The sequence below is a fragment of the Ranitomeya imitator genome, chromosome 5, assembly GCF_032444005.1.
Source record: "Ranitomeya imitator isolate aRanImi1 chromosome 5, aRanImi1.pri, whole genome shotgun sequence".
Taxonomy (NCBI): Eukaryota; Metazoa; Chordata; class Amphibia; order Anura; family Dendrobatidae; genus Ranitomeya; species Ranitomeya imitator.
This window is the reverse complement of record NC_091286.1, coordinates 315493773-315516605: the sequence shown is the minus strand read 5'-3', so window position 1 is coordinate 315516605 and position 22833 is coordinate 315493773. Positions and strand designations below refer to the sequence as shown.

The 22833-nt window shown below is 43.8% G+C and overlaps 1 protein-coding gene across 4 annotated transcripts in view; it reads right to left on the bottom strand.

Annotated features, from left to right (window-relative positions):
• USP45 (ubiquitin specific peptidase 45) overlaps positions 1-22833 on the bottom strand; it is a 196510-nt gene that overhangs the window by 6760 nt on the left and 166917 nt on the right. For 3 of the 4 annotated variants that reach the window (XM_069726315.1, XM_069726316.1, XM_069726318.1), the window contains 8 exons: positions 19439-19520; positions 19054-19145; positions 13711-13767; positions 6443-6568; positions 2291-2921; positions 1252-1349; positions 995-1081; positions 198-351 (listed from right to left, as the gene is read on the bottom strand). In XM_069726315.1, the coding sequence (XP_069582416.1) occupies positions 198-351; positions 995-1081; positions 1252-1349; positions 2291-2921; positions 6443-6568; positions 13711-13767; positions 19054-19145; positions 19439-19520 (1327 nt within the window). The remainder of the gene's footprint in view (positions 1-197; positions 352-994; positions 1082-1251; positions 1350-2290; positions 2922-6442; positions 6569-13710; positions 13768-19053; positions 19146-19438; positions 19521-22833) is intronic. The other variant, XM_069726317.1, reaches the window with a different exon arrangement.

Sequence of the window (22833 nt, the reverse complement as noted above, 5' to 3'; positions counted from 1 at the left end):
GGTACCGCCTTTTTATCTGTAGGTTTCCTGTCCTAGGTGGGCGGATCCCCTCTCTCCGTGGTGCCGTCATGGGGGACAGAGAAAATTGTTTGATTGCTGCTTTATCCTCAGCATGCACACTTTGCCAGGTTTAATAACCTTAATAACCATATTATAGTGGCTGTGGGGTTCAGTAGTCGATTTGGATGTATACTGACCAGATGAATACTTGACGCCACTGATGTTATCCAACTCCCTTTTGGAAGGTATCCGGATCTTCACATATGCAACATAATGTCCTCCTTTCATTGACCCGCTGTGCTCTACTACTCCATAAAGACTGTACCGAACCTGTTTTTCTTCTGAAATATTCTATGTAGGTGCAAAGATAAAGGTTAGCTCATGAATAAACAAATCACTAAAAGCATCAATAATGGGAAACTAAATGCTAATAAATGTGCTAATATGTGAGACACTTGTAGACAGGCTGTTCAGTTTCTGTTAGCTTTCCCACACAATACACCACTGATCGGACATGTGATTTGGCACCAAGACAAATTCACATCACTTTTGCACTTGTTCCCGGGGTGATCCTTAATTTTTTAACCACAATATCTGGATGTGGGATTGTTAAAAAAAATAAATAAAATAAAGTCCAACTAAAACCTTTATGTGATCTAACAGTGTAATTTACTATTTAGTCATAGGTCAACGCCTATAAACTCCTTATATGTTTAAAAACTGCATATATTCACCAATATCAGGAACGTTTTTCGGGGGTCAAAGGCAATTCAAAAACAAGGCAATTTCAGGAAACTCAAATTCTAGTATCCTCTTTTTCCATTGCTGGGCAGCGTGTATCGGACATAGGTGCCATATTTAGATATTTAGTTACCACTGCCTAAAATTGCAGACAGTAGGTAGATGCTAAATATGCCCTTCTCCATTTTATTCACCAAAGCGCACAGTATAAACTATCAGTTTGTGTTTGATATAATGTGTTAATATGCCATACCTTGCAGGTCACAGAACAAAATGGAGCCAGGTCGAATATAAAGGGAAAGTCCACATGCCTATTGATTTTACGGAGCGTTAACCCATTCTGCATCAAAACAAAATTTCATTCCTTGTTAGTTTCAAAGGAGGAACAATTTAAAAGAAATCCGATGATGTACAAGCTACACTTTGTTTGTCGTTTCATTTTAGTGTACTACAATTATACCAATATATATTATGGTGTGTGCTCCAATATAGCCAAAGACTACATCTTACCTGACAAAACCTTTTCAAGTGCAAAATGAGATTGGCCGGCACTGCGGATATTAGGAGCTGTTTTCGAGCATTGGTATACACACTATCACGCCTCTCGTCTAGAAGATGTGAAAAAAAAAACTTTGGTCAGACAAATGATTGTGCACATTGAAAATGCATACTTGTTAAGAGAAAAAAGTCTCCCCGAGACCCAATATTCTGTAGAGCATAGTAAATGGGTTTTTATTTGTATCCTAGGAAGTCATGGAAAGGGAACCTGTCAGCTAATTCATGCATCCCAAACCATGGGCAGCATGAATCGGAGCCAGACATGCTTTTCTCAAAACCACTCTGATGACGTTTCAGAGAAAACCGTTTATAGATCCCTGTATCATTCTAGTTGATAGACCATTTCTTCCTATGTTCACACATGGGAGAAAAGTATCAATCACACGGAGCAGAGAAGACTGATCTTTAAAGTATGTTTTCCCTAAAACGCAAGAACATTAGAGGAAATTGTGCAAACAGGCTCCGGTTCATGCTGCATGTGGTTTGGAATGCATGAATCAACAGACAGGTTCCCTTAAATGAGATTTTCTGGAACCTGGATATGGATGGGCCATCTTAAAGAGTAGGCCATTAATATAACATTGGTGGGGATGGGGTGGGGGTTCCTGGCTCCATTTCAGATCAGCTGGGTGTTACACTGAGACCACCAAATTTCTTATTTTTTCAGTGATCGTTTCAATAGGCAAAACTCTACATTTTGTACCCCTACAGGGCTTGGCGGGGAATAGAGCAGGAGTGACAGAGGCTTCATATCTACAGCCTCATTTACACATCAATTCAAACACGGATTTCTTAGTAACAGAGGAACCGACTGGCTATATAAAGTTGTTGCTGGACTTGTCGTTGAAAAAGCTACATGTGCTTGTAAATAGTTTAGGGGGTGAGATTCCCTTTAAGCTTTATTTATAAATCTGGAAATCTCTACTCTAGGACACATGGTTTGGCAGAATTGAGAGCAGCTCTGTAGGGCCCTGTGACGCAGCCCCGTTACCTGTAGAGGGAGCCTTCCTCTGATCTTCCATCCGGTTTTCAGCGCACGTCTCACACAGCAGCTTGTTGTTCCCCATTAAGAGCTCGACAGATGTGAACTGGTAGAGACAGGACTGGACAGAGCATTCTTTGGAGCTGGTTACGTAGCCCTGGGAGAGTGTTTGGAAGGCATTTTGTGGGTTCGGGGATGGCACACACTTTGCATGTGAACAAGGCTGATGGTTTGTGCTGATCCCATCTTTACAGGATTCCAAATTCTCTGCCATTTCATTAAGGTTGAACTTGGCTATAGAGCCAGTGACTGCACCAAGGCCAACGTTGCCATTAGTGGACTGTGGACTGTCCACCGATGCACGCGCTTTACGATTATTACATTCCCGCTTTGCATCCATCTGAATGAATGACATTTCCCAGTCTGAAGCCTCACTATCCGCATCTCCACTGCTCTCGCCATCCCTTTCACCGCCATCTGACTGGCTGCCAGTCTGTACACTCCTGGAAGAAGACTTTAGTTCTGGTAATGAACCATCTCTTCCATCCCGCTCAGACTGATCCTCGCCTTCCTCGGTATAGTTACTGTGTCTGTTCTCAGAACTACATTTTTGTGACGCTTTCTGTTCTTTTAAGTTATTCTAAAGATAAATTAGATACGGTGAATATTAGCAAGTTTCTTTCAAATCAGAACACAAGTGCAAACATTAGGGTAAGAACATTTTTACATAGCCTGAGGAATGCATTTACGTCAAACTAAAAGAGGAGGTCAGCCGACAAGCATATTTAAAGGCAACCTCATCTGATGTAGGGGCAGACTGCAACGTGTCACTGGGCTGCTTGCTGCACTGTTTTCTCTGCTGAGCCCTGTATAACCCCCTGACTGGCAGCTTTCTACATACATTATATATATACATACATACACACGTATATACAGTGTTCATGAGAACAAATATGGAGGACTACATGACAGTAGCGTTATTATTTCTCTAGTAATAATCTCCTGCTGATTTGATGTTATCAAAACTACAGCTAGCATCCCAGTAAGTGACACATCACTTGAATCAGGGTCCCTTGTGTCTACATTATACAACAATCAGCTCCACCTACAAACCATATAATTGGTCTACTACAATACACAACTAAAATTTAAATATTTTCATTGAATAATATTAAAACACAAAATTTTAAAAATGATTACAAAAGCAGTAAAAAATAGAGAATTCAAGGATTCATAAGCACACCTGCACAACCCGGATTGAGTTTAGGGATTCAAGTCACTTTGTACAAAAAACAGTAATTCCCCCCAAAATAATCTGGTATAAAAAGGCAATGTCAGGGCTAAACTGTCCCAGCGAGTACAATCAAAATAGTATTCTACGGAGTATAATAAATACCATGATGTGTCCAGTTGAATAAGTAACCATGACCGTACATGGCAGAATGACTAAGTGGTTGACCCATACTATTAGTAGATTCCATTCAGCCCTTACCAATCAGAGAGTACTAGTGCTGGACCTGAAGGTTGTCTACAAATATTAATATTTATTAATTACCGTAAATACAAATTTCCCATGAAATATCTACCCATTACACCATTTGTTTACAATGGTTAGACAGTTCCTAATGGAAATATAAGAATAAACTGACAAATGGGTGTTCCCATTCCATAACCATGTCAAAAGGGCATAGTTCCATACACTCTGTCATTGTCTAATCAACAGCAGAATGTTGGCACTATATAAAGTGGCATGTGAAAGTATTCATCCTCCCACCCCGGCATGTTTCATGTTTTGCTACCTCACAACCTGTAATCTCACTTGTTTTTTTGGAGGGTTTGCATCAGTTCAAGTAAAGAACATGCCTACAACTGTGAACATTTGGTTTTCTTTTCATTGTGAAGCAAACAACAAATAGAACAAAGTAACTGAAAATTTCAGTGTGCATAAGGCCAGGTTTACATTGCGTTAACAGCAGTCCGTTCAACACATGCGTTAACGGGCTGCTACTAACGCAAGTGCCGACATTCCATCGCGCTAGTGCAGATAGAGCTAGCAGATGCTCTATCTGCGCTAGCAGTGACGGACCCGGAAATGCCGCAGCCCCCGACCCAGGGTCCGTCACTCAATGACGGCACATCGCAAGCGCACGCCCATTGTGGGCGTGCGCTAGCGATGCGTCCGACATTGGACTTAATGGCGGCGTTAACGGGCTGCATTACAGCGCGTTATGCCGCGGTGTAACGTAATCCGTCTAACGGACGCCACTAGCGCAATGTGAACCCAGCCTAACTATTAACCCCCCTAAAGCCAGTACTTTATAGAGCCTCCTTTTTCAGCAGTTACAGCTGAGCTGCAAGTCGTTTTGGGAAAGTCTCTATGAACTTTCCACATCTGGCCACTAGGATTTTTACCCATTTGTCAGAGCAAAACTGCTCCAGCTCCTTCAAGTGAGATGGTTTCCTTTGGTGAACAGCAATCTTCAAGTCTTACCACAGAGTCTCTGTTGGATTAAGGTCTGGGCATTCACTAGGCCACTCCAAAACATTTACACGTTTCCCCTTAAACCACTCGAGTGTTGCTTTAGCAGTATGCTTTGGGTCATTCTCTTGTTGGAAGGTGAACCTCTGTCCCAGTCTCAAATTACTGACAGACAGGTTTTGCTTAAAAATACCTCTGTATTTTGCACTATCCATCTTCCCCTTGATTTGGACCATTTTCCATGTCCATGCTGCCGAAAAACACCACCACATGCTGCCACAACATGTTTCACTGTGGAGACGGGGTTCTTGGGGTGTTGAGCTGTGTTGGTTTGATGCCAGACATAGTGTTTACCTTCGTGGTCAAAAAGTTCAATTTTGGGCTAATCTGACCACAGCACCTTCCTCCATACAAATGTCTCCCACATGTCTTTTGGCAAACTCAGTATGAACCTTACAATTTTTGGTGTAAGGCTTTCTTCTGCTCACTCTTCCATAAAAGCCACCTATGGAGTGTACAGCTTATTGTGGTCATATGGACAGATACTCCAGTCTCTACTTGAGAACTTTGCAGCTGCTTCAGGGTTACCCTCTGGTCTCTGTGCTGCCTCTCTGATTAATGTTCTCCTTTCCCAGACAGTGTTGGTCGGCGGCCCTCTCTTGGCAGGTTTGTTGTGGCACCATGTTTTTTCCATTTGATAATAATAGATTTGATGGTGCTCTGGGGAATCATCAGAGATTGGATTTTTTTTCTTTTACAACTCAACCCTGACTTGTACTTCTCAACAACTTTCTCCCTGACTTGTGTGGAGATCTCCTTGGTCTTCATGATGTTGTTTGGTTAGTGGTGCATCTTGCATAATGGTTTTGCAACCTCTGTGGCCTTTCAGAAAAGGTGTGTGTATACTGACAGACCACGTGATACTTCAATTGCACAGAGGTGGACGTCCTTTTACTAAGCATGTGACTTATGAAGGTAATTGCTTGCAGCAGATATTTTTAGGGACTTCACCCCTTTTGCGATGAATACATATACACATGCCAATTTTTAGTTACTTGATCCCATAAATTGAATTTATAACTATTTTTCTCAGTTTACTAACTTAGACTATTTAGTGCTGAGGTATCACACACAAATCGGATTACAAAAATGTCTAAACATAGGTTGCAATGTAACAAAATAGGCAATAAACCAAGGGGGGGAGGGATGTATATAAAATCAAAAAAAGTGGAATGGCACCAGGTGTTTCCTCCACAAATAAAACAAAACGTGGAGTTTGCCCAAACCTCAAGCAACCAGCGCTGGAGTATGGATCAAAGAGACTCAGATGAGAACCACTGCGGCATGCAATAAGCAAAAGCGTTGGGGTGGTGCACAACATAAATAGCAATGTTAATCCAAAAATGAAGAAGAATGAAGTGGCACTCACCCGATGTTGCTATATGAAAATGTCCTTTATTCAGAGCATACACTCACAGACATATAGTGGAAACGGCCGTCGTCCTCTTGCCTCCTCCTGCACCTCTCTCCTCACCAAGCCGCCTCTCCACTATATGTCTGTGAGTGTATGCTCTGAATAAAGGACATTTTCATATAGCAACATCGGGTGAGTGCCACTTCATTCTTCTTCATTTTTGGATGTATATAAAACGTTGTTATACAAAGGTATGAAATATCCTTACATTGTTATTCACTTCAGGGTCTGTCTTGTGCATCCTCCCTGGTGAGTTGTCATTACAAGGATATGATATACTATCTTGAGTCATTTTGGCTTTCTGTCCTTTTCCAAAGATTACAGGTTTGGAGACCTAAGTTAACATCATAAGAGAGAAATATAGTTTGCCGTTCACTGAACAAAAGAGAAGAGTGAGAAGAGTAGATTGGCATACTCTGAAGACACGTGGTGCTAGAAAAGTGAGGACAAAAAGGACACAATGGGCATGTAAAGAACATAATACACTTTCAAATTAAAAACCCATTTTTGGCTGTACTCCTGCAGTGTTCCTGGGTAGACTCACATTGACTTCTGCAGGACAGAAAGATGGTGATGCTAATGTAATATTAACTGCAGCTCTAGGCGATGAAAATCATACTGCACAAGTTCTTGCAGAGCTCTTCCATGCCATAGAGGTACACTTGTTATGGCTACAGGTGGTGTTAGACGATGTTGAAGCATCTTGGTTATACAGCATACCTCAACAAGGCCCTCTATTTTACTCAGTCTGCTTTCCTCTCTAAGTACAGCTCACTTGGTGCAGTACCCGTGCCCCCGGCCTGCCTAGTCTCTCTTCACCGATGGTTCCAAATTCAGCCTACAAGCAGCCTCTATCCACTTTTTCTCCTGTAACGTCTCAGGGTTCCCGTTTTTTTTTTTATCAGATAAATTTTTATTGAACATAATAAATGTTATCTATTCATACAACAAAGTGCATTTGTGTTTTTCATTTTAACAAGAAAATATACCCCTTCTCCCCCCTCCCTCCTTCAGATAACCAACCCCAACTTTCCCCCCTCCTCCCCAAGAAGATCATTTTTATTACAGACAAATTGTATTATTAACATTATTTACCACAACCTCTTAATCATTCCCATTTAGCCATGGCTGCCATAGCTTTTGAAAAAACCCCATCCTATTCCTCTTGGTATAAATGCTTTTTTCGAGCTGGACAATATGATTCACCTGTGCGGTAAATTCTCGTCTGGTTGGAGGTTCCTCCCTAATCCAGTATCTCGCAATCACTTTCCTTGCAACGAAGAGCAATCTAGCTATTGCCATTTTGGCAGTTTCATCGGCCGACAACTCCTCCACATACCCAAGTATACAAACCACTGGATCCCTGGGAATCGCACATCCATAAAGCACTCCAATTTGGTTCAACACTGCTACCCAATATGAAAAGAGCCTGGGGCACACCCACAACATGTGGAGCATACCCGCCTCAGTCTGAGTGCACCTAGGGCACTCAGAATCCAATCTCACTCCGGCTTTGAACAACAAGTCAGGTGTCCTATAGGCCCTATTAACCACATACAATTGCGAGAGTCTCCCAGGCTCACTCATTGACAATTTAGGTATGTATTCCAGAATAGACCCCCATTTGTCATCGTCTATTTCCCCCAGTTCGGCCTCCCATTTTCCTCTAGCTTTAATCGGGTAATCCTCCAAGAATGTGTGTAGTAAATCCCCATATACTTCCGATATAGCCCCCTTTGTTCCATTGTTATTTAGAATACAGTCTAACATGAGATCTTTCTGAACCACTATGGGCCCCCTCTTCCTCTGTGCCTGAAAAGCGTGCTGAACTCTCCTATATTGATACCATTTTAATCCCGGAAACTGAAATTCCTGCCGAAGCGCATCATAAGATCTAAGACTCCCACTGTGAATCAATTGTCCTAATAGCCTAATACCCTTTTCTCTCCATTCTCCCATTCCTTCCATATGGTTAAATTCTTGAAGAGATGAGTTATCCCAGATAGGTGAAAATTCCGTGAAGCCCCCAATTCCCCTAATACGCTTCAGCATCTGCCATACTCTATGAATTAAATTCATGGTGGGAAAGCCATTCCCCAATTTCCTAAATAGTCCTGATTCCAGACCCAAACTCAAGGGCCATACCCCGCTAATATGCACCAGACTACTGTGACCCATTTCTTCCACTAACCCTTTCCCCCATCCCCTAAGATGTTGGCTCTGTGCAGCCAGAAAGTATAACCATGGGTTGGGTAACGCAAGCCCCCCCTCATCTTTGGGTCTCTGCAAAGTCTCCTGCCTAATCCTCGGGCTCTTCTTTCCCCACACCAACTCTCCAAATATCGATTTCAGCTTACGGAATGTTCTCATCGGGATCCATACCGGAGAATTATGTAGGACATACAGGATCTGAGGCATCACCACCATCTTAAGGAGATTTACTCTTCCTACCACTGACAAATTTAGCTTACTCCAAGCTGAGATCTTAGTGCGTATCTTAGTTACTAAAGGCTCGAGATTAAGTTCCTCAAATCTAGTTAAGGGAAGAGCTACCTGCATCCCCAAATATTTAAACTGAGTGACCACCCTTAATTTTGTATCTTCTTCCACCTCCCTTGTACAATCCACTTCTCTATCTATCTGCATAACGCTCGATTTGTCCCAATTAATAACTAGCCCTGAAATTTGCCCAAATCTCTCGATTAATGCTATTACATTTCTTAGTGGTTCCCCAGAGCTCTCAAGGAAAAGCAGTATGTCATCTGCATATAAGGCGATTTTTTCCTCCATCTTCCCATATAAAAACCCTTTCACCATTTGAGACCGTCTGATAGTCGCTGCCAGCGGTTCCACCGCCAAAGCAAACAGCAGCGGGGACAACGGGCACCCCTGCCTTGTACCTCTAAAAAGCTGAAAGCTGTCTGACATCATATTGTTCACCCTGATTTTGGCCACCGGAGAGGAGTATAGGAGTCTCACCCATGACACAAAGACTGGCCCAAACCCACAACGACTCAGCACCGACCACAGGTATTGCCATTCTATACTATCAAAGGCCTTGTGTGCATCGAGGGAAACCACCACTCTCTTGCCAGCATTATCAGCCGGTATTTGCATATTAAGAAATAGCCTTCTCAAGTTAATGGCAGTTGATTTATTAGGCATAAAGCCTGATTGGTCCGAATGAACCACTTTTTCTATCACCCGGGTCAGCCTGTTCGCCAGGGCCTTAGCCAGAATCTTGACATCTGTCGTTAGGAGTGATATCGGCCTATATGACTCCGGCAATCTTGGGTTCTTGTCTGGTTTGGGGATGACCACAATAATGGCCTCCCTCATGGAATCAGGCAATATACCCCTCTCCAGTGACTCCTCAAAGACCTCCAACAACTGAGCCATCAGCTCCTCAGCAAAGTTGCCGTATATTTCGACAGGAATGCCGTCCGCCCCCGGCGCCTTCCCTCCCGCCATGGACCTCAAGGCCCCCTCCAATTCCTCCACCGTAAACGGCCTATCCAACCAGTCTCTATCCTCTGTCTCTATTCTAGGCAAGTCTGCCACCTCTAAGAACCTGTCAATTTCTTCTTCTCCCTGTTCCAATCGTGATGTATATAGTTTGCTGTAAAAACCCTTAAATCCTTCCATAATTTGGGCCCCCTGTGTAACAATACTGCCATTTTCCAATTCTAGGGCATGTACATGTGCCGATTCCCTTTGCGCCGATGCCACCACCGACAGCAGATGCCCCACTTTCTCTCCCTCCGCATAAAATGCCTCTCTTTGGAAATTCCTTGTCCTTTCTGCTCTACGTAAGTGTAACTTATTCACCTCCTCCTGAGCCTTCTTCATACGTTTTATGGTGTCCTGTGAGCGCAGATCATTCAATGCAGCCTCCGCTACCTTCAATTCTTCCATTATCGCTTTATCAGATTCCCTTGTTCGTGTTTTGTGCCTAGATATCTCTCTAAATAATATCCCCCTCAAGAATGCCTTCATGGTATCCCACACCACATATTTCGCTGCACTACCTTTATTAATTAGAAAGAACTCCTCCAGCTCCTCCCCTATCTTTCCCATATCCAGAATTTGCAACCAGAAAGGGTTAATTTTCCACCCCCGCTTAGCTATCTCCCCCAGGCTTTCAATTTTCAGTGTTACCACAAGCGGACTATGGTCCGAGACTACCCTAGCCATATACGCCACCTTCTCCACTAGCCCGTCCATTCCTTCATTGCCCAGGGCCAAATCGATGCGAGACAACGAGCCATGTGTCGCCGAATAGCAGGAAAAGCAGTACGTGTCAGTGTTACGGACTCTCCACAGATCCCTCCATGCTACTTCTTTCAAATAACTACCAAACGCTGTCTCATTCCCTTCCGCCCTCAGCTGTGCGTGTTGACCCTTATCCCAGTGATCGTTAATAATGTTATTGACATCTCCCAATATAAGCAAAGGAACTCCTCCCCATCTACCGGCTATATTAAGAATTTCCTGCAGTTTTTTCCCCGAGTACGGTGGAGGAATATATACCGACACTACACATATCAATTTAGCGAATACTTTACACACTAGGAATACATATTGTCCATCACTGTCTATCGTCACCTCCACCTCCTCAAACGGTACGTTCGTGTGCACCAGAATCGACACCCCTCTAGCATAGTTCGAGAACGTCGCATGGTACGCCCTCCTCACCCATCTTTTATGCAGTATATCCACTTTTTCTTTTACTAAATGGGTTTCCTGAAGGCATATCAGCGAGGGCCTCTGTTTCAAGATATATTGCAAAATCGCCGTACGCTTTGTATTGTTTGATAGACCTCTAATGTTCCAGCTCAAAATTTTAACTTTATCTCCCATCATATTGCCAAACAATGAAAATATTCTTCTCCCATCCTTTGATCTTCTTCCCCCCTCCCCTAAACTGACCCCTCCCCCCCAAACCTCCCCCCCATCCCTCATTATTACAAATTAACCTAAACCTTACCTCTCCCTCCCTCAATAACCTCCTCCCTCACAAAACTCCTACTCCCTCTCTATATGAGAAAAAGGGGAACGTACTAACACTCCTACCAGTGACTTAGAAGCCGACACTCACCCACAATAAATTTCCCACTATCCAACAGTCGTTCCCCTCCCCCCGCCCATCTGAAACATAATGTAAAAACAGTTGCGCCGCCGAACACAACCAAAGCGCACTAGTCCTTCAAAACAAGTTACTCCAGTATTCTGTCACAGTGAACCCGTAGCTCAGTTAATTCTGTCAGATGAACACTTTAGACAGAAAATCAATCCTGATCCTCCTCAGCGGTTCCCTTTCGCTTCAATACGCTTCGCGTTCAGATCCAACCAGTGTGACACTTCCTCAGGGCTCTGGAAAAAGTGGACCTTATCCATAGCCACCACGCGTAGTTTTGCCGGATACATCATAGAATAAGCCAGGCCCAGTTCACGCAGACGTCTTTTAGTCTCTCCAAACTTCATCCTAAGCCTCTGCACAATTGTGGAATAGTCAGGATAGATGGATACTCGATTTCCATCGATGGTTAATTCCTCCATATTCCTGGCCTTCCTCATCAGAATATCTCGGTCTCTATAATTCAGGATTTTAGCCAGAAAAGTCCTTGGAGGGGATCCAGGGGGCAAAGGTCTGGACGGCACCCTGTGCGCTCTTTCAACCGCGAATAACTTAGTGAGACTATCTCCTCCCACCTTAGTTTTCAACCATGTTTCAATAAATTCCGTGGGGTTGTTTCCTTCTGCCTTTTCAGGCACACCAACAATTCTCAAGTTATTCCTACGTGAGCGGTTCTCCAGATCGTCAGTTTTAAGCTCCAACTCTGAAATGCGCTGGATGTATTTTTTCTCCCTTTTAGTCATTTCGGCAATTTGGTCCTCCGCTCCCCCTACACGTTCCTCTAACAGTTCAACTCTCCCCTCCATTTTGTGCATGGCTGAGCGAAACGAGGAGACCTCCCCCTTCAGGCCATCCACCTGAGCAGTTAGGGTTGTTAAAGCAGTCTTGCAAGACAATATAGCAGAGAAAATGTCCCTCAGGGTCGGCTCCGCAGCCTCATCAATACATACAGTTCCCAGCTGTGCTGCACAATCCAGGGCCAGCCCAGCCCCCTTATCTAGTGGGGCATTGCTTATGGCTGGTGTTATGGTGGGTGCTAAGCAGGATTCGCTCTCCACCACCTCCCTCTGTGCCCCAGCCTGCTCACCCGTCTGCTCCACTGAGTCCACTGCTCCTCCTGTCACCTTTCCTTCAGCTCCTTGCATCATCCGTCCTGCCTCCTCTGTTCTGGCAAACTGCTCCAGCTTTGCTAGTATTTCTAGCCGCTTCTGGTAAGCAGCGCCTGCCTTTGCCGCCTCCTCCGCTGCGCTGTCGGCGCCATCTTGGGAGCGCGTGCAGCCGGCCACCCCGGCTTCTTTCTGCCTTTTGCGCGTCATTTTCCCCCGGCTCCTGCAGCGCGCTTTTCGCTCTCCCTGCTCCCCGGCCACTCAGGAGCTGCTCCTCCGGTGTTTGGCGTTCGGCGGCGCCTTCAGAATCACTTAAATCTCCGTTCGGGCAGCGGGAGAGGTCCGGCAAGCGTCCTCTCACATCTCCTGCTAGGCCACGCCCCCCTCAGGGTTCCCGTTAACCCGCACCTATACCTCTTGGACCTCTGAGTCAGGACCATGGAAGCTGAGCTTGACTGTGTTTCCAGACTTTCTCCTCTGACTACCCAGCGGTATTCGTATCCAGACAGCCACGTGTTCTATCCAGTTGCAGGCTTGCTATCTGTATCTTGTTTTCACACACACACAAACTGCAGTCTAGTCTGTCACGCTCCCCTTATCTGACTTGACTCCAGTTAATGGCCGTTTGTGAACGATCCGGTACAATTAGACGGCTCCCATCTATGAACCATTGGAACAGGAACCCCAGTGAGAGCTACTTACTGTCTCCAAATGGCTCTCAGTGGGGTAAAATGACAATGATCAGCAGACAAAACTCCGCCAACCCAGCCATTTCATTGGTTAGCTGTAGGTGTAAGGGACTTCAGATACAAGTGAGGGTGGATTCCGAGGGTGTTCGTTTGTGGTGAACTTATATGGGCAGCATGTATCAGGTACTGGCTGTGTTAAGTCAGCCATTAAGTCAGCCAGGTAAGTCCGACTCTGAAACACTACGGTGTTTGAGAGAAAAACATACATTAAGAGCTGCTGGTGACTGAGCGGTGCTGTAGAATAGTCAGACAGGTGCGTCCCTGGCAGCTTCTCCCAGTCCAGTGCCCTGGATTAACAGGGCTCCGTCTACGTGTGCATACATACAGAGACCTGTCAGTCCTGGCCAGTGGGCAGTGAGTAAAACGCCACAGCGTATCAGAGCTGCACGCGGATTGGACAGCACATATCAGCTGACAGGTTCACATTACGTAACATTTGCTAAAATACACCACACGGTGGAAATGAATGAAAAGTTTCACTTACCCTTCCCTCTATAATTGGCAGAGAAAGATCAATAAATGCCTCTTTCACAAAAGAAATCTAGAGGAAGGAAACCACAAATCGTATTTATAATCTTCTACTCAACGCTCATTTGCAAAACTGATTTCAGCAAAATACATAATAAATATGGTTACTGTTCATTTCATACTTATAGACAATATTTACCTGATAGAAAAATATAATGTAGCACTAGACTCAGGTTTCTTACTTGTTTTCAAGAAGTCCAGTCCAGAGTCAAATACAAACCACCCCAAAAAGTGTGTCATTGCCCCCTAGTAGTCCTGTTGTCACTCTGATGGTACATCCTGCGGGATAGATACTGACTGGATTCTCCACTGCTTATTACAGTAGCTACATTGTCAAAATCTCATACACACTGCAGACAAAATCCACAGATGTAAAGTGGGTTTCCAGTTTCAGAAACCCCTGTCCTTAGAAGGTTTGTTTAAGGAAAAAAACACAACCAAACGGTGATTTGTTCAGCCTCGGTCACTGCTCCTGGTGTATGTCACTGTCTGGCCTGCTGATGTCACGCTAACAGCGCTGCAGCCAATAACCAAGCCTGATCCAGGAAGTGGGATGGGAGGAAGTGTGGTGAGGTGACGTGCTGCGGAGCTAAAATTTGCATCATGTCAATATCAGACAGTCAACACATACGTTCCATGGAATTCATGACCAGAGCCTCACATAGCCCATGTCCCAACACAGCCTTATACGTGTGTTATGGGTGGTGTCGATGGTTCCTGAGGCAAATTTACTTAAAGAAGACCATTTACCAAATTGTTCATGTTGAACAGGACACATAATCTAACAGTGGCCACAGAGCAGAATAAAACCTTTTTTTTTTATTTTGCCTACGCGTTGTAGATATATTGGTGAGCAAAATATTTGACACCTAAACAGTTAAAGGGAGCCTGTCACCAGGTTTGACAGATATGCGACATGGCCACCACCTTTCAGGCCTGATATACAGCACTCCATAATGCTGTACACAAGTACTCACCTGCAGGGCTCTTTGACCTTTCCCGATGCATGTGTACTGCAACACATTGCTCTGACCTCATCAGGGCAGAGAAGTATGCCTCCACAGAGGTGTGATGCCCGGGGAGACTGCAGATGATGTAGTGACGCGTTATCTAGCACAGCAGACCTGAGTGTGACTAACTGACAGCTTTCAGTGGTCAGTGCTGGAAAGAGGGGCAGTACTGAAGAGTTGAGTCTCATTACAAACACTTCTAGTAGCTCTCCTCTCATATACAAATGATCTTTATTGTCAGGATCAAATACACATTAGCATTGCTAAAGCAAGTAAACTGCTGAACTGTCCCTCCCTGCACATTGACTGCTGTAGATTAAAGTTGTCAGTTCATCAAACTGAGGTCTGCTGTGCGTCAGCACATCACTATGTCTCACACAGAACCTGTTAGTTCTGCTAGCTATAGTGGGGTGGGGGTGGGGTGTTCTTTTTCCCCTTGTATGTGGATGCCTGGTTATGATTGGAAACACTGGCACTATGAGAGGAGATCTACTAGAAGTGGTTGTAGTGAGACTCATCTCTGCAACACTATCCCTTCCCCCACACTGACTGCTGGAGATGAGAGCTGAAAGCTGTTAGCAAAATGGAATCTGCCAGGAAGTTTTTGTTATGGAATCTTGGAGCTGTGTAATATAGGGGCATAGAGCCTGATTCCAAAGATGTATCACTTACTGGACAGCTTGGGGTAGTTTTACTAGAATCCCTGTTTTCTCTGCTGCAGATGTAGCAGTAGTCAGGATTCTAAACTGTCTTTAACCCCACCCACACCACTGATTGGTATCTTGCTGTGTACACTGTGCATTCTCAGCAAGATGCCAATCAGTGGTGGCAGCAGGGTTACACAGATCAGCCTAAAGGTACCTTTACACTAAACGACTTACTGTCACTAAATGGTATAAAATATCATATACCCTAAGTAGTTTCTCTTGTTAGCAGGCTGCGGGCTAAAAAGCCCCCCTTCCCTTTCACTCAGCCAAGAGCTGCCTTGCCAATGTACATGGGGGAAGAGCGTTTTATTGCCTAAAGGAATTTTTACAACCAGGTTAGAATCTTCCTCCAGCAAGAACTGGATTCTAAGTCTCTAGAATACATGGAAGTTCTTTGTTTTGTTTTTGTAAGATATTACGCAAACCGTTTACGTTAAGAACACGAAAATATATATTCTTAATCTCCCTCGGTGGATCTGCCCATCCCTCTAAACACGGGCTTCTAACTCCATCTGGTAAAGACATAGGGATTTCTCTGTAAATATGTATCCCAGATAGGACATATTTGATCTCATTAGAATGCCCACGTTAAGCCGAGATGAATGCTGGGTTTGTTATGACTATGACATGTTTTGTAGCTAAGTTATAGAAAGTAGATAAATTTAAGGTTGAAGTACTCAGAATGTAGAGAGAGGAGGGTCTGGATAAGCCAGCCTTTCTGTGATGTCACTAGCTGCAGGTTTTAAGTTTGTGTCAGGCTCCCCAGCAGTTCCTCTTCTTGTCTTTTTCCTGGAGAGCCCTGAGCACGTTCAATGAACTGGGACGTATGGAAACTTCACTAGCCTGGTTGTCTGCAATGCTTTGAACATGTGAGTGTTATCTTTACTCCTGTAATCCCTTTATGCTATAATTACCTTGTACATATTTGCAATTGTCTCATTTGTAACATCTTTGTAAAATATTTTGATAAAACACTGCCTGAAACTTTTCATGGGGTATATTATTTAATACTAGTTCGTTCTCCTGTTCTAAACCGTACCCTAAGTCTCCTGAAGGGAATTACGTTACTGTTGTTTTTGGGTTAGCTTCGGACCCGTTTAATCGAAGCTGGTGGCAGCGATAACGTGCAGGCTTTTGGGTGATGTTGCAGCGACTGCGGCATTAATAATTATTGTTCCTGCCTGAGTGGGAGTAGTTTATCGCATCGCTGCAGCGTGCCCAATAGCTAGTACATAGCAGGCAGCCTGTCTGGCGACTAATTACCCACGGTGCAGTACCTAATCTGACCTGAGTGTAAGGGGGGCGCCAGAGAGCTGCACATGTTAAGTGGAACTGTAAGCGGGATATACATAAATCCCTGCAGTTCGTGGTATATTGAAGAGCAGTGGGATACCTAGAATAAGCCCCTGCTGTAAACTAAGAGGTCAATAGCCTTGTGTTTTTTCATCACATTGTGGAGTGGAGGGATAACTAAGATAAGCCCCCCTGCACATGTGATAGCCGTCTGTTGGCCTAAAGTCACTCCGATCCGTGACGTAAGGGTGACGGTCACGGTGTGAATCGTGACAGGTATCTTCCTGTGTACACTATGCATTCTCAGCAAGATGCCAATCAGTGGTGGCAGCAGGGTTACATAGATCAGCCTAAAGGTACCTTTACACTAAACGACTTACCAACGATCACGACCAGCGATACAAACTGGCCGTGATCGTTGGTAAGTCGTTGTGTGGTCGCTGGAGAGCTGTCACACAGACAGCTCTCTCCAGCGACCAACGATCAGGGGAACGACTTCGGCATCGTTGAATCTGTCTTAAAGGGACACTGTCACCTGAATTTGGAGGGAACAATCTTCAGCCATGGAGGCGGGGTTTTGGGGTTTTTGATTCACCCTTTCCTTACCCGCTGGCTGCAATATTGGATTGAAGTTCATTCTCTGTCCTCTGTAGTACATGCCTGCACAAGGCAATCTTGCCTTGCACAGGCGTGTACTATGGAGGACAGAGAATGAACTTCAATCCAATATTGCAGCCAGCATGCAGCCAGCGGGTAAGGAAAGGGTGAATCAAAAACCCCAAAACCCCGCCTCCATGGCTGAAGATTGTTCCCTCCAAATTCAGGTGACAGTGTCCCTTTAACGATGCCGAAGTCCCCTTGCAGCACCCGGATAACCTGGGTAAACATCGGGTTACTAAGTGGAGGGACGCGCTTAGTAACCCGATATTTACCCTGGTTACCATTGTAAAAGTAAAAAAAAACAAAAAAAAAAACACTACATACATTCTGATGTCTGTCACGTCCCCCGCCGGCGTCCACAGGGTTAAAACTGCTTTCGGCAGGAGCGCTGCTAATGCACGCGCTGCTGCCGAGAGTTTCCCTGCACTGACTGTGTCAGCGCCGGCCGTAAAGCAGAGCACAGCTGTGACGTCACCGCTGTGCTCTGCTTTACGGCCGGCGCTGACACAGTGGACACCGGGGGACGTGACAGACATCAGAATGTGAGTATGTAGTGTTTTTTTTTTGTTTTTTTTTAAACTTTTACAAATGGTAAAGAGGGTAAATATCGGGTTACTAAGCGCGGCCCTGCGCTTAGTAACCCAATATTTACCCTGGTTACAAGTGAACAGATCGCATAGCGATGACAGCGGGTGATCAGCGACCAAAAAATGGTCCTGATAATTCCCCAACGACCTCCCAGCAGGGGCCTTATTGTTGGTCGCTGTCACACATAATGAGATGGTTAGCGGGATTATTGCTACGTCACCAAAAGCATGACGTTGCAACGATATCGTTAACAATATCGTTATGTGTGACGGTACCTTAACTGGTCTGCAAGTGAGACCTAATCCAGCAGTGATAATCTCCTGCTGATAAAACACTGATAGCATTGAAACTACAGCAAGCTGCTGAGCAAGTGACCCATCCATGGAATCAGGCTCTCTGCCCCTACATTATGCTGCTCTAAGATTGAATAATAAAAACCTACTGACAGGTTCTCCTTAATAACACTCAAGTCTGCTGTGCTCCAGCATGTCGTCACTATGCAGTAAGGAGAGTAATGCTTTGGCGGGTGAGTATTCTTTCCACATTGTGATTAGTCAGTGTCAGAAAGAGGAAGGAGTACACTCCACAACTAAATTTCACTGGTAATACTTACCTGGATTTAGATAACTGTTGAGGTGCCAAATACTTTGATTGCAAATATCTACGCAACTGAGTCAAAACTAATGTAAAAAAAAAAGTTTTATTCTGCTCAGCAGCACCTATTACATTATGGGCTCAGTTCAACATGAAGTTTGGTGAAAGGTCCTCTAAGTCTTTAAAATACTGTAACACTGATGGTCTATCAGAAAAGGGTTCGGTCACAGTAGTCATGGACAAATGGAAGCCATAATGCTAACATATGATGTGGATGTCGCTATAATGCCAAGCTCAGGTTCATTGCTGATATAATGTCATGTATGGCTACAGAAAGTAGCTTGTGGCTCTGGGCATTATGTCCTTTTCCATACCAAGTTATGCAGTCATTACTCACACTTATGAGATGCTCCTCTCTGTTTCACACATAGAATGAGATGTACTTACTTTCTCGCATTCTTCACACATGACTGTGCTGGTTAATTCTCCCACAAATATTCTGTCAATAAAATTAGCTCTGATGCCTTCTCTTCCATACGCTAGAGATGCACAAAAATACTGGTGGTCAATAGCATAGAATATCTGCAATACTATAGTATAGATTCACATTATGTGTTCCAGAAAGTCTGTGCACTAACCACTAGATGGCACTAAAGAATCACTAGCCCATGTCCAGGAAGCTATGCCAGTGCCAAAAATCGGAAGGAATCAACCGACTACAACTTGGAAGTGAATCATGAAAAGCAGCAAGTCAACGATGTCATCCTGGTAGTGACAAATAAGTATATATATATATATATGTGTGTGTGGGTTTATTCAGATGACACAGTACCTTTGACTTTTCTCTTTGTATCCTCATCCGCAGTTTTAGTAGTTGGGTTGTTAAATGCTTTCAAAATACCTGATTGTATACGCTGCAAAGTCAAGAAAGTGCTGGTGAGAGCATGCTCAAAGTAAAACACCTTAAGATAAGACGTCAATTTAAAGCATGGAAGGGTGCAAAACTTCATTTTGGTCATTTTCTCATAAAAGGTGCCAAGACATTTAGGAATGGTGCTGCTCGCCCCAAGTGATTCTCTGTAGGTTTATTGCCAGCACACTCTCAGTTCCCATTGGCTTGTGTTTTCTTATGCCATCCTTGACACATCAGAAATGACAACTCGCCCGCACAAAGGCCACAGTGACCCACCTAAGCCAATGACTAGCTGAGCAAACATTTCCGGTCTGTTAAGGATAGGACCAGGTAGCACAGACTAGCATGACCACCAGATTGGGACTTCGAGGGATATCTTATAGTGCAGATTATTTCTTTTATTATTTATAATTGCAGTAAGCTCTATTATGAATAAAAATTGTTAAATGGAAAACCCCTTTAAACAGGTGGGTAAGGTTTTGCACAAAAGTCGGCAATCAATTTGTGACTGCAGACTTGTAAAGCCTCACAGCACGCACACACAATGTGCACTGTCAGGATTTTCTGGTGCGAGTGGTCATGTGATCTCAACTATGTCCGACTAGACGTGTGCAGCCTCGCTCAATACAAGTGAACTGAGCCAGGCCCTGCACAAATCGGTCGAAATGTGGATGTAAGGATGCATATCGCACACTTGTGGTCACATGACCGCCTGGTCTTGCTGCTGGCACCGGAGAATCTCGACAGCGCACACTGTGTGTGCGGTGAGGATTCACAAGTCTGCAGCTGCATAGAGTGACTGTAAACTGGGATGCCAAACCTGGACAATTAACTTAAGTATTTCACCCTTTGTACAGAAAATATATACAGTGCAGTATTCCAAATAGGTACCCTATCACCACCTGCATAAAACAGGTTTCCTGACTGGCCATGGCGGTCTCAAGCCCCCGAGTTGGGATGTCACAGACAGTTTGGGCATTGAAATCTGCAACGCTGCCCGGCCATCTTATTGAAAGTGCGTCTCCATTGCGCAATTGACAGCTCAATCTGTTACAGATGTGCTGCTGCACCCTCTGTCAATCAAGGAGCTTGGGAATGCTTACAGCAGCTGCTCAAAGTATTGTGACCGATGATTGTAATCGCCATTTACCTTGAAAGTAACACTATCTCTGCAGGTAAAGAGCATTTTCCAAGATGACAGGCTAAAGTAATTTGTGTCCCTTTCAGCATGTCATGGAGGCTCGAGACAATACTGCAATGTCACAGATTTCGACTAAGTCTACCTGGATTCAGGCCACATTAACTGTCGGGAAAGTATTTTTAGGTATTATTCAGACATCCATGCTTGTTCACAAAAATTGGTATGAGTGCCATCAGTATAGAAGTCCCATCAATGTTTGGTCAGTGGCAGTTTTAGGGCTCATTCAGACATCAGCGACTTTTTAGCAGTGTTTCTATGCCTAAACCAGGAGTGTCTCCAAAGCACATAACAGGGGTGAATCCCTCAATTATCGTTTATCTCTGTAAGTTCCAGTTCTTGGTTCGGCCTACAAACGTCTGAATGAGCCCTTACCATCATTGATTTTCACATCTGGATAAATTACAAGCTGTTTCTATCCTTTGCAATGTTAATAATGAATATCATACGGACGGCACATTGATGGCATCTGTGTGCAGTCCGTGATTTTCACAGACTTATGTATTTGTACTTACTGTTTTAATCTGTGCGGCTGGTAAAAAAAAAAAAAAAAATGAACATGTCTCCATGATTTTTGCTTGGAAATCCTTTCTGCAAAATAACACGGACATTTGAACAGTCCATAGACTATAATGGGTTTTTGTTCAATCTGTGAAAATCACAAATCAAACACATACATTCGAAACCAGAAGTTTACATACACTACATAAAAAGACACATACACATGTTTTCTCAATATCTGACATGGAATCTGAATAAACCTTTCCCGTATTAGGTCAATTAGGATTACCATAATTAATATTTGCCAAATGCGAGAATAATGAGAGAATGTTTTAAGGCATTTATATTACTTATTGCAAAGTCAAAAGTTTACATAAATTTCATTAGTATTTGGTACCTTTGCTCTTAACCTGAATGACTTTGGTCAAATACATGGGATATCCTACCACAAGCTTCTCACAATAGTTGGTCAGAATTTGGGCTCATTCATCCTGACAAAACTGGTGCAACTGATCCAGGTTTGTAGGTCCCCTTGCTCACACCTGCCTTTTCAGTTTTTCCCTATACATTTTCAATAAGATTGAGATCGGGGATTTGTGATGGCCACTCCAAAACATTGACTTTGTTATCCTTAAGCCACTTTGTAACCATTTTGGCAGTATGCTTCAAGTCGTCGTCCATTTGGAAAACCCATTTCCGCCCAAGCTTTAACTTCCTGGCTGATGTCTTGAGATGTTGCTTCAGTATTGCCACCTCTGTGTTTCACAGTTGGGATGGTGTTCTTTGGCTTCCAAGCTTCTCCCTTTTCCCTCCAAACGTAACAATGGTTATTATGCCCAAAAAGTTCAATCTTCGTTTCATCAGATCACAGGTCATGTTTCCAAAAATTAAGGTCTTTGTTCCTGTGTGCATTTGCAAATATTAATCTGGCTTTTTTATGTTTCTTTTGTAGTAACAGTTTCTTCCTGGCAGCGTGTCTTTCAGCCCATGTTGATACAGTACTTGTTTCACTGTGGATATTGACACAATCTTACCAGCTTCCGCCATCAACTAAACAAAGGTCTTTTGCTTTTGTGCTTGGGTTGATATGTACATGTATATGGACCAAAGCACTTTCATTTCTGGGACACAGATCTTGTCTCCTTCCTGAACGGTATGATGGCTTGATGGCTGGACATTCCCATCTTGTTTGTACTTGCATATAATTGTTTGTACAGATGAACGAGGCACCTTCAGGTATCCTGAAATTGTCCCCAAGGATGAGTCAGACTTGTGCAAGTTCATAATTCTCTTCCCGATATCTTGGCTGGTTTCTTGAGACTTTCCCATGATGCCACACAAAGCAGCAGTGTTTTTCAGGTGTGCATTAAAATACATCCACAGGTGTATCTCTAATTAACTCAGATGTAGCCAAAAACCTTATCAGAAGCTTCCAAACACATGACATCATATGGGCAGTCCAGAATTGTATAAAGGCATAGTAATCTTAGTGTATGAAAACTTTTGAGTTTGCAGTAAGTAATAGAAACTTAAAACAGTTTCTCTCATTATTCCGGCATTTTGCAAATATTAATAATTATAGTAAACTTAATTGACCTAGTACGGGAAAGGTTTA